This window comes from Labeo rohita, chromosome 3, assembly GCF_022985175.1.
Source record: "Labeo rohita strain BAU-BD-2019 chromosome 3, IGBB_LRoh.1.0, whole genome shotgun sequence".
Classification (NCBI taxonomy): Eukaryota; Metazoa; Chordata; class Actinopteri; order Cypriniformes; family Cyprinidae; genus Labeo; species Labeo rohita.
Window position 1 is genome coordinate 26,937,970 of NC_066871.1, and position 13,985 is coordinate 26,951,954.

The following is a 13,985-nucleotide window of genomic DNA, read 5'->3' on the forward strand; positions in this document are numbered from 1 at the left end:
TCAGGAGAAAATTAAGGCTCCTATGTTCACTTTTACATCCAACTACAAAACACCTGCATTGCTTCCGAGACATTGTTGTCGCTACGACTGCTCGAGCGCATACAACTGACTGAGGGTGGAAATATGCTAATATGGGACAGTTTTGGGGGGGGGGGGGGGGAGTTTGAGCAGTATGACATCATGTTGGTCAGAAAATCATATATAATTGAGAATTGTTTTCTGGGGATAAAAATATATAATATAAAATATATATTATTATTGCAATATAAATGTATAATTAAAAACTTTAATGTTAGGTGGGATTAATCGGCACCAATAGCTGATTGGCGGAACTATCGGTTATCTGCAAAAATCCATGCCGATAGTTTTTTTCAGGTTGGGTCCGTTCATGTATGTATATAGACACATTACTAAAAAACAAAAATACTAAAAATGACAAAAACTACAAAACTACTAAAACTCTCACTAAAGATAAAATGAATGCAGAAAAGTATAACAATAAAATCTAATTTCAAATATTATCCTAACAGGAGTTCTAACCTTTGTCACAAAAAGTTGTTTTTTTTGTTGCCCTTTTCCCTATCACGTTTTAGAGATCATTATAAATTATATATCAACTGAAAGATTAAAACCTCAAAATTCATCATGTTAAAGCCATTTTAAAACCAGACATTGCATTACATGGAAATGGTACTTTAAAATCATATTAGAAAATGTATGTGTTCATGAATTATAACAATTTAAGTTTAGATCCAAGTATTGCACAAAGTGCCCTTTCATAGCTATGTTCAAAAATGGGGGTGAACAAACTAACTAAAATACCACTGGAATAGATTTATATAGGGATGCACAGTATATAATTACCATCCAATATTAGAGACTTTTAAAATTTAGTCCAGTCAAGTTTTAACAACACATTTGCTAAAAGTTTATGTTAGACACCTCTAGACTCAGTGGCCTACATTCAACAGATGAGATGACTATGTTTAGAAGTGTTTGTCCCGATCCGACACGTTAAGTACTCTGGTTTGTTTACTCTGGTTTGTTGAAGACCCGAAAGCATGAAGAGCCTTTGAGCCACTTTTAGTGAGCCAGAATGTCTGCCACCATGTTCGATTGACACTGGGCAAATGCAGCAAATCTGTCTAGTTGAGTTCCTGGACATGTGCTTACTGTTCGAAATGGATGACCTGGTTCATCCCCCCCAGAACTTTTACAAGGGCACAGTCAGAGACATGTAAACAGGCCAGGAAGATAGCAAGTCTTTGCCTTGTTTATTCTTTTTTTTTGTATCTGGGTAAATGAGGTTTGTTCAGGGCACATTCAATTGTATATATTTACAGTAAATACATTAAAATAGAGTTTTTAAGTTCATTGACCATTTTGTTCTGTGAGAAAAGTGAACATTTTACTCCATGAGGACAAGTCAGGAACAAGTCATGTTTACCCAACCAGAACAGTTTACCACGCCGTTTATGCAGTGTTTGCTTCACGTCCTGTTCACGCTCGCATGCTGCAGCGTCCTTCAGAACCTCTCGTTCTTTTGATTCTAAATGGGTCAATTGATGCATGTTACCATGGATACTAGGAGATGTCAGCAGGCTAACTGTGGGAAAAAATGGGTCCCTGCATTTCCTGGCGAGGGGACACAAGTTCGCTTCAGAAAATAAGATCTTTTGAACCAAACATGCGCTGCAGATCTAATCGCACACCAGTGATGATAATATTCAAACAACCCATATGAATCATACAGAGGCAGAATCTACCTGCATGAACAGAAAAGGTCATATTCCCTTACAGAACTGTTTGGCTACCTTGTTTTCATAATATCATGCATAGTAAAAGTAGTAAAACTCAATGAAGCAAGAAGGACTAGAACGGAGAAGGACAATATCCAGAAAACAGCTGGCTTGTTAAGATATCCTAAAGGGGTCATCGGATGCTAAGTTCACTTTTACATGTTGTTTGAACATTAATGTGTGTTGGCAGTGTATGTACAAATCTACCCTATAATGATAAAAATCCATGCAGTGGTTTTTAATTAATCTGTAAAAATAACATCCCCTTTTTCAAATCGAGCCGTTCTCAGATGCCTGTCGGTGTGCCGTCACACCCACAGAGGCCGCTCCCATGATACCTCAGACCAGCTGTCACAGTGCAGTAACTTTCCTTGTTTCAATGCCGAAGCAGGGATGTAAGTTAGATAAGAATATCTCAGATTGAGCGATTGAGGTGTTGTGTTGCTGGATGTAATAATGAACATAGTGGTCGTCATTTACTCCCGACATCTGAACCGCTGAAGATGCAGAAGATTACGTTTGTTTGTGAATGGAATGCACCTCCCGATCTACATATATCCGTCTATGTTCGCGCGAATAATTCATGATCCAGCTTCACTTACAGCAGAAGTATGTATAAGCGTTTTTGTATGAATCTTTGCGATCGCCTTTCCTTATAACGTGGTAGTTAGGAAGTTTAGCTGCTAAACGTGGCTAAATGCAGCTAAAGTAAACAAGATCGTCATTCCACAGAGAGAAGAGAGGGGCGGGGCGAGCAGAGCTCATTTGCATTTAAAGGAACAACCCTTTAGAATGAGATGATTTTTGCAGAGCTCATTTTTCATAAAAAGGGTGTTGTTTTACAAAATCACTGAGAATTTTTAATCAAAGTATATTAGAGACTTTTCATTAAGACCCTAAAGAATCATATCAACTTGTGGAAAATGGGCATCCGATGACCCCTTTAATAAAACACACACAGACACATTACATATATATAAATATATATTTTTTCATAAAACCATAAATTCAGTTCATTGAGACATTCATGATTCCTCAGAGGAACATTAACAGAATTCAAAGAATCTTCACTTCCACTCAACCACCGGGATTTCCTGTACACAATTTCACTTCCTGTCTATTGTTTAAGCCGAAGTGCAAGGCGCAAATAATCCAGGAAATTTTTCTGCGACATAAAAGTTCTCCAACTCACAGAATAACTTTTATTTTACTAGACCCACATGTTTACTGAAAACTAAAACACAAATTTGGCAAGCACAGTATTTATCTGCCTTTGAGTGGAAGGTGAAAAGAAGCCTACATTTTTATACTCTTTCTATTTTTAGTCCTGTCCACTGTGATCATGTCTCTAAAACAAACAGCACTTTATTATTTGTTTGTATTAGAGAGCGAAATCTCTTCCACTCACTCCTGAACACAGCGGCAGTCAGGAGCAGCATTTCCCCGCAGGCTGAGTGTCTATGTTATAGGCAGCTGATGAGACTGAACAGAGACCACAGCACTTTTGAGTGAAGTACTATGGGACATTTGCCAGAACTTTGCAGTCTCACTTCTGAATAATAAACATTTCCAACAACAACAACAAACATTTCTACCCTGCTGAAATGTGTTCTCAGTAATGCTTAATTGGCCATAAACATTTCAAACAGCACAATTATCAATATTAACCAATCAGTTTTGCTTTTATTTGCCTCTTTAGTAGCCAAAATTGTGTTGGTGCTGTTGCTAGTGCTTAACTGGAGGATTTGTGAATCTCTTCCTCTCTCCATCTCTTGTAAATGTGTTCCACTGCCAAACAATGACACCATTGGGTTTTCAATTAGAAAGCCTTATTGTTCAGGCAAGTGTAACGTCAATGTTAAACTGGGGAAAAGATGGTTGAGTGGGGAAATCCTACAAGACAAATATCTACTCTGTATCTCCAAGTTACGCCAAGGCAAAAAGGTGTAATTAATTTGTTGACAGGTGGTCCTGGTGTCACTGAGGGTTCCAGACCACCCTGTTGTTTTTTCAAACAGGCAGATGATGTGTTAACAGCCAAGGGGAATGTTTGCCTGTCAGGAGCCTTGCTGGCCAAAACCACTGGGTTTCGCTGGGATGCTTACAGAGTCTCAGACATAAAGGCAGTGTGGCCTTAGCCTTACTGTGAGGGCTGAATAAACACAGGCACTGATGTATGTGCGGTAGCAGGGTCCAAAATTAACACTCACTCAGCAGCAAATGCAAGTAAAGGTTTGGCCAGAACATAACGCATACCTAAGGAATAATACATAGTTTCAGTTGATTTGTTAGAATAAAACACCTTACTGTCGCTGAAGTGACATGCACTATTCAAATGAATGCATTCACATAAAAAGCCACCAAAACAAAAATATAAGAAACAAAATTATGATGTCATTCACATGATTATGTGTAGGGCCCTATGACTTCCATGATGTGCAAAACGTGGACCGAATTGCGGAATATAGTTATAAAAAGGAATGTACTGTATAACACGTAATGTCAAGGAGTTTGCCAGATTTTGGATGAATAAATCAAACGTAGGTCAGTACAAACGTAGGTTAAATCAAAATGTGATATGGACTAGTGTCTGTGAATATTACACCACAAAATAATATTTAAATATGAATTTTACATGTTATGCTTGTCTCTGTGTGAATGAATGACGCAGACGCGCAGTTTCAAATAGGCTACTACACATACCAAAGCATGCATGATGCTCGCGCTGTTTTCAGCCTCTGCCGCCTCAATATATGAGTACATGAACACAAACATAATCTCTAAAACTGCTCTGAGAACCACTTTATCATTTGTTGTGAGAAAAACCAAAACTACCATTATATCATATACAAACATAAAGTTAAAGGTCTTCACAGCAACCCGTCAAAATAAAATGTTTGGCTTAACTTGAAGAAACTGTGACAGAAATATATTATTTAGTGTAATGATAGTTACAGTAATAAACTAGTAATAAAATTATTTAAAATTATTATCAAAACATTATTTTTTGGTAAATATTTACCAGAAATATTATTTGCCACAATTTATTTACCAGAAAAATTTAAATACACAACACAGTATTTCTGGAAAAAAAAGAAGTAAAATAATAAATTAGTTTTTTATAAAAATCAATTATGCTTTTGATTATTAAAATGTATTAAAACCATTAAAATGGAGCTCAGAAAATGAATGGAAAACACAGAATTTGGTAAAAATAAAACCAAATTTGAAAAAAAAAAAAAACATTTCATAGGGCCTTTTCGATAAACTTTTAATAAATTGCTGTTAAATTGTGTGTCATGATTTCAATGAATTAGACAAGCTTTTTGATTGATAACATTTAATTTAACCATTAAAACAGAATCTAGAAAAATTTAAGGGAAAAAAAAAAAAAAAAAAAAAAACAGAATTTAGGGGGGAAAAATTAATTTGGGAAAAAATAAAACAGATTTCCTAAAGCCCTATATGTGGCTAGTGACAATGTTCTGTGCAATAAAAGAAATAAACTACTAAATAATTTACACAAAATAAAATTACATAATGCAAGTATATAAAATTAACAATCAAATTAATGAATTAATAATTTAATAATAAATAAATGAAAATTAAATAATCATAAAAATACATTAAAACAATGAATAAAATAACTAAAATTGTAAAATTACATTGGCAGGTGTTGCAAAAAGTTGCCCTCTTTGTGTGTGTGTTATGAAGAGCAAACTCTCACCTCTCCATCTGTATAAAACAGTTTGGAGAGTCTTGAGTCAGAGATATAGAACAGCTCATAAATCATTGCCAAAAGCCTCACCCTTTCCCCAGGACCAGCTGGACGATGTCCTTAGCCCAGGAAAACAGTAACCCAGGTCCTGCTCAGCAGGACAAAACGTTATGCAATAATCAGACAAAAACATCTAACAAAGATCCTGCTTATTCATTCCTCTGCTAAAACTGGAGCACATCCACTCTTCATGTGATAACACTTGAGATGCATGCGGCCTCCTGTCTCCTCTAGGCAACCTCATGAGATGCTTCTGACCCAGGATTCCTCTAGCTTTTGCAGATATTTCAGCATCTTGGATGTTATGTAGAAAATAACCAAGCAGCTCAGGGAAAAATACTGCTAGGATGTGAGAAAAAACCAATGTAAGATCAAACAGCTCAAGGTCTGACTCGGTACACGTTTAGCTTGTACGCTCTGGCATCTTTACAGATTTAAAGAGCTGCAAAAACATACCAGTCATCCAAAGTGCAAGATTTTGCTGGAAGGGAAAAAAAATAATCTTCTAAGGGCTCTAAAGGTGTTGATACAACCCCAGAGAGGAAAAGCACAGCAGAAATGTGTTGACTCAGCTCTAATGAAACCATTGTTGCTCAGGGAATTTATAGACTTCTGCACCGCTTGATGAGAGGAAATGTCTGAAATGTCGAGCCTGAAATTCACAAGACTGCTCGCTTTATCTGTCGGTGGTGGGCACTTAAAAAAAAAGAAAAATACTGAGACAATTTATCAAGCACAACAAGGCTTCTTCAGTAGAAACCTATCAAGGATAAAAGCAAAAACAGGCTTAACATTTGGAGCGAAGTATGAAATCGGAAATTACTGTTACCAGATTAACTACAAAATGAATATTTATATGTTGTGTGTTACAGATGAATACAGGGTTGCACTAAGGCAGAGCTATGCAAGCAAACACTATTATAATGTGATAGAGTCATTTCTCTTTTCATTACTACATTTTATTTATCTGCATTGAATAAGCTGCCAAACAGTAACTGTAACAGTCTGTTAAGAGTATTGCATGACCAAAAGGCTTACAAGCAAAATTAGGAACCCTTTCTAAAGCCTAATCCAGATTACTGTTTCAAAACATCGCTAAACTCATATTAGACACAATAAACCGAGCAAAACACAGACTTGACATTACAAACAAGTCTCTACTGCTACAAGAGAAGACGTCTGCCTGGTTTGTGTTTTATGGGCCATTTCAGGTTTAATGTAGATGATGTAATCTCCAATTTTTCATGCGTTCTTTTCCTAAAGCTTTTTACGCCCACCAATCAAAATATCTGGACATGTTGTGATGATGTGAAGCAGGATCTCCTCAGAGGTCAGGTTTACAGGGGCTCTGCTGCTGATAAATCTGCCATTTCCTCTGAGCGTTAGAGGGTGTCTGGTGTCAACAAAGAAATTCCTACCTTTGAACAGCTGCCCGGGGAGTTCATGGTGGGCTGATGGCCAGACGCACACTCCTTAAAGTTGTGACGGCCCGTGTAACCAGAAAATCCTGCCAAGCTATTCTGTACCCTTCCGCCCACAAACAGACCATGCTATAAAGAGCCTTAAATAAAAGATCTGCTGTCAAAGCACATGACATCACCGTAGAAAGACCTTTCTGTGACCTGCCAAAGCACATACAGGTGCTTTAAATTTGCAAATTCAGACAAAAAACAGAATTCAGTTCACTTCACGTCTATCCCAAATGGTGGTTAATGGGCCGTTTTCAACAAAAGCTACACTCTATTGACAGCATCTGTTGCAGTAAAAACACCTTTTGAATCATCAGCACAACTTACTCTTCACAAAGACCCGCCCCTTTTCATTAAGCCATGACGCTCTCACGCAACACATCATGTTCTCACACAGTGAAAAATGCATTGCGGAGCAAAGAGGAAACTGACAATGCACCAACAGACAAGACTTTAATATAAAACAATATCTCCGTTTTAAAACTGTAATTTTTTAAAGAAATTGAAACAATAAATACCATTTTGTTGCTCTTTAATGTGTCGTGACAGATCGCTGTAGCGCCTCAAGCCTCAAGTTCAAGCGGCACGTGAACCGATCTCTTCCTATTTACTAGTTATAGCACAAAATAAACAAGAAGTAACATTAGAAGGTATCTTGTTTCAACTGCAGAAGGATGTCAGTACACACCATTTTTCAAGTTCAAGCCCACCAATGTTCATCTTCTCTCCCAGTTTGTTTGTCTGACAAAAATGGCAGATTCAGCATGATTGGTCAGATCACCTGTCAATCAAACTCCTTGCAAAGGGTCAAAATGGATTTCATTGCGCAGCATTTTGAAAACAATACTGTTGTTGTCTCCATGTAAATTATAAAAATGTAAACTTTGCACATGCGTATTATGCATTCAGTTTATAGGCATGTGCAAGGGCCTTTACAAAGTGACATCGCCAACTACTGGCCTTGCATGAATAATACAGCATTTTTAATTGTTTTCACAGATCCACATGAATGGGGATCGTTGTCTTTACGCAAAACATTTCAAAAATTCTTTTCAATTTTTTTTTCTACTTTGTAGTACATTATTATCTTGTAAACATACCCTCAGTCAGACTTCACAGAACATACCCACAGAACATAGTATAAGAGCTAAAGGGCATTGTTAGGCACGACGCAAAACTGTTATAAATTCACTATAAACCACGGCTTCACAGGGCTTATTGCTTTTATAAAACTGTTATTCCATATACGTAGTAAGGTTTTACAAAATAAAACAAAGCAAATAAAGTGCAAGGATTTTAATATAAACATTATTCTTCTGCCAAACAATGTAGTTCCTCCGAAACGGTTGTGGTTGCAAAAAAAGGTGTATGTTTGTAGTGTAATTTACAACAGCTTCGAACGCGGCTCAACCAATCAGAATCAAGGACTGGAACTATCCATTTCATAATACAGATTTAAAATCAAAACAAGATATAGTTAATAGCTATGGTACTGTTTTCGAAATCAAATCTTTGCATCGCTAAGACAGGAAACACTGGTATGGAAAAAATACTTAGCTAATCTTAAAAAAAATAAAGTATATACCAAAACTCAAACAGAAAATAAGCACTCTATCGAATAAGCACTCTGTGTCTTCAACTCCTGAAACATTGGTGTCTCATATTTTAGAGCAGTCAATGCAATTTGGGAAATCAATTAAATCTGTATGTGTTGGTCTGAGAATATTTAAGTGTTAAATTACACAGTAATACAGTACATTCATCTAAAAGGAAAGCACTGTTTGAAAGCAATAACAAGTAATTATATTAGCATACATGAATATAACTAGGTGTTGATCGATTATCGGCCCGGATGATTATCGGCGCATATATTAAGCATTTTTCGGTATCGGTCATTTTCAAAACCGATTTGCTAATAAAATCATTTAAAAGCATTTAAAGAAAATTTTCTCAAATTACTTGTTATTCTTAATTTTGACATGAATTTTCATTTTTACACCAGACATATATGACCACAAAACCAGTGGTATACTTGTAGCAATTGCAAAAAATACATTGTATGGGTCAAAATTATCAATTTTTCCATTTTTTTCCAATGTTCCATGGAGATATTTTGTAAATTTCCTACTGTAAATATATCAAAACTTAATTTTTAATTAGTAATATGCATTGCTAAAAACTTCACTTGGACAACTTCAATGGTGCATCAAGCATATTTATTTAGCTTTCAGATAATGTAGAAATCAAAAAAGTTAAAAAACAACTGACCCTTAAAACTGGTTTTGTGGTCCAGGGTCACATATATCGATTAAAAATATCAGTTATCGGTCTACTCGATCTGTAATAATCGGTATCAGCATCAGCCCTGAAAAACACATATCGGTCGACCCCTAAATATAACGTTTCTACCATGCATCACACTGTGAAATCTTTAGTTTCTATGAACAATACAATCACTAAAATAAATATATACAAATACCCTATTACATTGATTTCATTCATGTTTAATGGGAGTAATCAGCCACTAAGTTAATTTGGCACAGTTTCCTTGTCACTATCCTTTGATGGTGGCATTTTTATTTTTTTGCTGAGTCATGGGTAGTGCAGCTCTGAAATTGAACTAATGTGGACTGAAGCGTGTTGCTCACAGTAGGTCAGTCTTTAAAGGTTTAGAAGTTATTAAAAATCAATCAATTAAAAAATCATTAAAAGTCAATTCCCCTGTAGTGAAAATTAATGGGATGTATTCTAGAACTCGACTCGTTACACTCTATTATAAATGGACTATAATTGATATCATGGTTGATTTGATTTCACTGGAGCTCTATGAAGTCATACAGGTTCCAAAATTCAATGACATCTAATAAAGCAGCATGCAGCACAATGCTGCAATTGTGTCCTAAATAAAAGCCTAGAGTGGCAAGCCGGGGCAGCACTCAAACAAGTGCTGTCATGGTAACACTTGTTTTTCCATGAGATGAGAAGGATGTAATACCCCCTTAAGGGGAATCTCATGAAATCTACTGGAAGTTGACAATGCAATGACTCAGTATGTGGTGACTGGACATTATCCTACACAACCATGAATGCAAGACAAAAGAGAAGAGCAAAACAGCTCTTTTCAAAAGTTAAAATTAAACCATCCCTGTTCTGACTTGAATATCAGCCCAAAACCATTATATGAGTAACTGTACAGCTGTTTTTCAAACTGTGCAAAACAGGCACGGTCAACACCTGCCTAAAGGCACAGACGGACGCACTAAAATCTCAAGCAGTCAGTTTGCATTAGTGTCTTGGCTGGCCTACCCTCGCCAGGCCTTTGTCCCAAATCAGAGGTGGCGGCTCTAGGTGTCAGCTTGATTAGGACGGTGATGTGCAAGCCGTGCCACTGCAAAAACCCATCAGAATAACAATATTTCACGCTCTGGTAGATACTTTGCACTGTGTCAGTAGCAAACATCTGATGCCTCATTGCGATTCACACAACCCTTTAGCTCACAGCTGTAAAGCGATGCAAGATCATGACACACATATCTATGATCAGGAAAAATGTGCACAAAAATGTATGCAAAGGTCAGTGTCAAATTTCCTGAACATCAAGATGAAACTAAAGGAGTAACAGGAAACTGCCCTGCCATCCTGCTATTGTGTTTAGATGCTGAGTTGACCACACTGGACTCGTAATTCTTGTAGAAGAAGGAGAATTGCTTCATTTCAACTTGACAGGAGCACATTTTTAAAAAATGCAGACTTTGGAGGAAAGAAACAGGATGTATAAAGTGAGTCATGCTGCGGTAATTAGCTGCTCTCTTCCCAATCTAACAGCAATAAATGATTATAATTATTCATAATAATTTACATTTAAATACTCTTCAGTCTTCAGAGCTTGGGTCAGGTTTATAGGGCACACTTTGATGGTGGCATGAGTCATTAGAAGGATAGATAGATATATGTGCATAAAAAGATTCAGTGCATAAAACAAAAAAAATCTCACTTGAAGGGGAATGGTAATGCAGTTTGGTGCTTGTGACTTGATTCCTTGATCTATTCTTGGCTAATAATGTTATTTATTCATATGTCTGTAACTTTGAGGAAAACCTTCACATGAGGAAAACCTTCAAAATGTTTCCTATCAGCACAACATGGAGAGCTTAGTCAGCGGAGCCTTTTCCAGTAGACTGCATTGCAATAAAACATGGATAAAAAGCATCCCAGACTCTTTAAAAACGTCATCCCAGGTCCTTCTCAGCGTTGGAACTGGGAACTCACACATGGTTTTATGATGTGGCTTCACCTTTAGGTCTTTCTTCAAAGGGTCCAGTAATGAACCTCTGATGTTGGTCAAAAAAACCTCTAATGACTTTCCAGGATACAGATAACTAACCACAAAAAGACTAAACAAATACTGACAGTCAAAGTTTTAAATTCAGTATACAGACTTTTTTTAAATGTCTCTATTTAAATGCTTTAGAGATAAGGAGAACTTTTAGGCCGAAATATCTTTGGCTGAGTTTGTGAGCTGCTTAGCACAAGCACCAATGGAGCACATAAGAGAAAAGAAGCTCCAAGCCCACATTAATATTCATTGGAAGTTGCTGAGGAAGAAAAAGGGGTTCACAAAAGAGTTTGCACAAACAGCTCCTAAAGATCCGCTTGGGCCTGTGGCGACAAACTGCCACCAGACCAGAGTAGCAAAACTGTCCTGAACAACACTGTAATTATTTTCAATTTTCTTGTACTTTTTAAGATTGTATTAAGATAATTTGTCATTTGGGACCCTGGACCACAAAACCAGTCTGAAGTAGCATGGGTATATTTGTAGCAATAGCCAAAAATATGGGTCAAAATTATATTTTTTTCTTTTATGCCAAAAGTCATTAGGATATTAAGTAAAGATCATGTTCCATGAAGACATTTAGTAAATTTTCTACTGTAAATGTATCAAAACTTAATTTTTATTAGTAATATGCATTGCTAAGCATTTTATTTGGACAACTTTAAAGGCGATATTCTCATTATTTTGATATTTTTGCATCCTCAGATTCCAGACATTCAAAAAAAAAAAAAAACCTGTATCTCGGCCAAATATTATCTTATCCTAACAAACCATACATCAACAGAAATCTTATTTGTTCATATATTTTATGATGCATAAAATTGACACTTATGACTGGTTTTGTGGTCCAGGATCACATTTATTTAAAATTAAATTAATGATAAACAAATATGAGATTATGAATATAAAATACATATATATTTAGTTGTCACACAGAGAAATTGCTACAAGTCCAATTACAAAAATGTTTGTTTTTCTCTTCAATGCAATATTTGTTAGCCAAAACAGTGTTTTGATATTTCTATATGCCACATTTTATATTTTTAATCTTGTTGTTTTGTAATAATAATAATACTCTGCTGAAAAGCCCATATTATGCTCTGACAGGTTCCTACTGGGGCAAGTTGTCACAAAAGGCCAACATGTGTTCCAATAACTTTTTCCCTTGGTGTAACGGTTTAATAGAAAAATATGTTTTTCTTTAGCAAAGACTTTAAAATTATGCCAAGTCAAACCTTCAAATACAAACACCGTGAGAAATATTAACTACTAAAAATCTTACCGACCTCTCATAGCTATACTTTCATAATAAATGCATATTCATACAAATAATTATGAAGTACCGCGTTTAAAAAGACCGACATATACCTCTCAGTGAACTTCTTTATATTTATGGAAGTAAGTGTGGGTGGGCTTATACTAGCTTTAGTAGCATGAGGTTAGTTATAAGATAGTGAGCACACTTTTAAATCAAGATAGGAATGCCACAAATGCCTCACACAACTGTTTTTCTGAAGCTCGGGGCCTGTTGAGGTAACTTCTTCACTTTACAGATACACGGCGGGGTCATTTGAGGGGCCGGACAGTTTGAAATCCTTTGTTTCCAAACTGTAACTCCCATAAGGCTGTAAAGTAAATCTGCACAAAAGCAACGACGCGTGATAAATTGCTGTGCGCGCAAATGCGGCAGTTACATAATAAAGCCGCAAATCGATGTTCCGTTCTTCACGGCGGAGCCGCGCTACACAATATCACATACAAACACGGATGCTACAATCTCAAATCAAACTCACCAACTGGTCCTGGGGTCGGCAGTGATTTCGCCAGCGTCCTCCAAGCACTACAGAGGAAAAGAAAAAGAAAAAAAGAGCGGGAGGTGTGCGGTGGACGCATTCTTACAGCGGCATCGTCAGGTCCTCCGTGAGTAGCAGTTCATCCATGTTTCGTTGCGGGATGGCACAAGACTGACTGCTCTAAAGTGCGGTTGCCACGGGTGCCCACTCCCTTCCCGAGTACGGCTGCTCCGCTTCTTTCAGTCCTGTTGTCCCAGATGGGAGGGGGGGATTTTGGAGTGCAATGCTCCCATGCGCCCTCTGTCGGTGGAGGCCCATATGCAACTTCTCTCGTTTGGATCTTTGAAGGCCGCTTCCAGCGTTTTATTGACTAAAGTAATAGTTTCAAAAAATGAAAATTTACTCATCCTCACGTCATCCAAGACGTAGATGAGGGTTTTTTTTTTTTTTTTTTTTTTTTTGGAGAAATGTAGCATATCACTTGCTCAGCAATGGATCCTCTGCAGTGAATGGGTGCCGTCAGAATAAGAGTCCAAAACCTATACATAGCTAACTTACTAAAAGCAAAAAATGTGATAGAAAATTAATCCTTAATACATAATAATATCTCCTGTTATCCTCTCACATCAAAATCCACCAATGTATTTGTTTAGAACTGCTTTTGTTTGTAAACAGTGCTTGATTTGTGCATATGTCTCTCCTGATTCAAACAAGACAACTTTTTTTCACTTGAGAAGACACTATTATGGATAAAGGATTCATATTTCAGCCAGAAGCAATGGTTTACAATTAACATGCCTTAATTGGATT

At 36.7% G+C, this 13,985-nt stretch overlaps 1 protein-coding gene across 1 annotated transcript in view; it reads right to left on the bottom strand.

The window, feature by feature from the left end:
* fam171a2a (family with sequence similarity 171 member A2a) overlaps window positions 1–13,421 on the bottom strand; it is a 38,463-nt gene extending 25,042 nt beyond the window's left edge. The window contains exon 1 of the mRNA XM_051097759.1: window positions 13,176–13,421. Coding sequence (XP_050953716.1) covers window positions 13,176–13,275 — 100 coding nt within the window. The 5' untranslated portion in view covers window positions 13,276–13,421. The remainder of the gene's footprint in view (window positions 1–13,175) is intronic.
* Window positions 13,422–13,985: the final 564 nt, after the last annotated feature.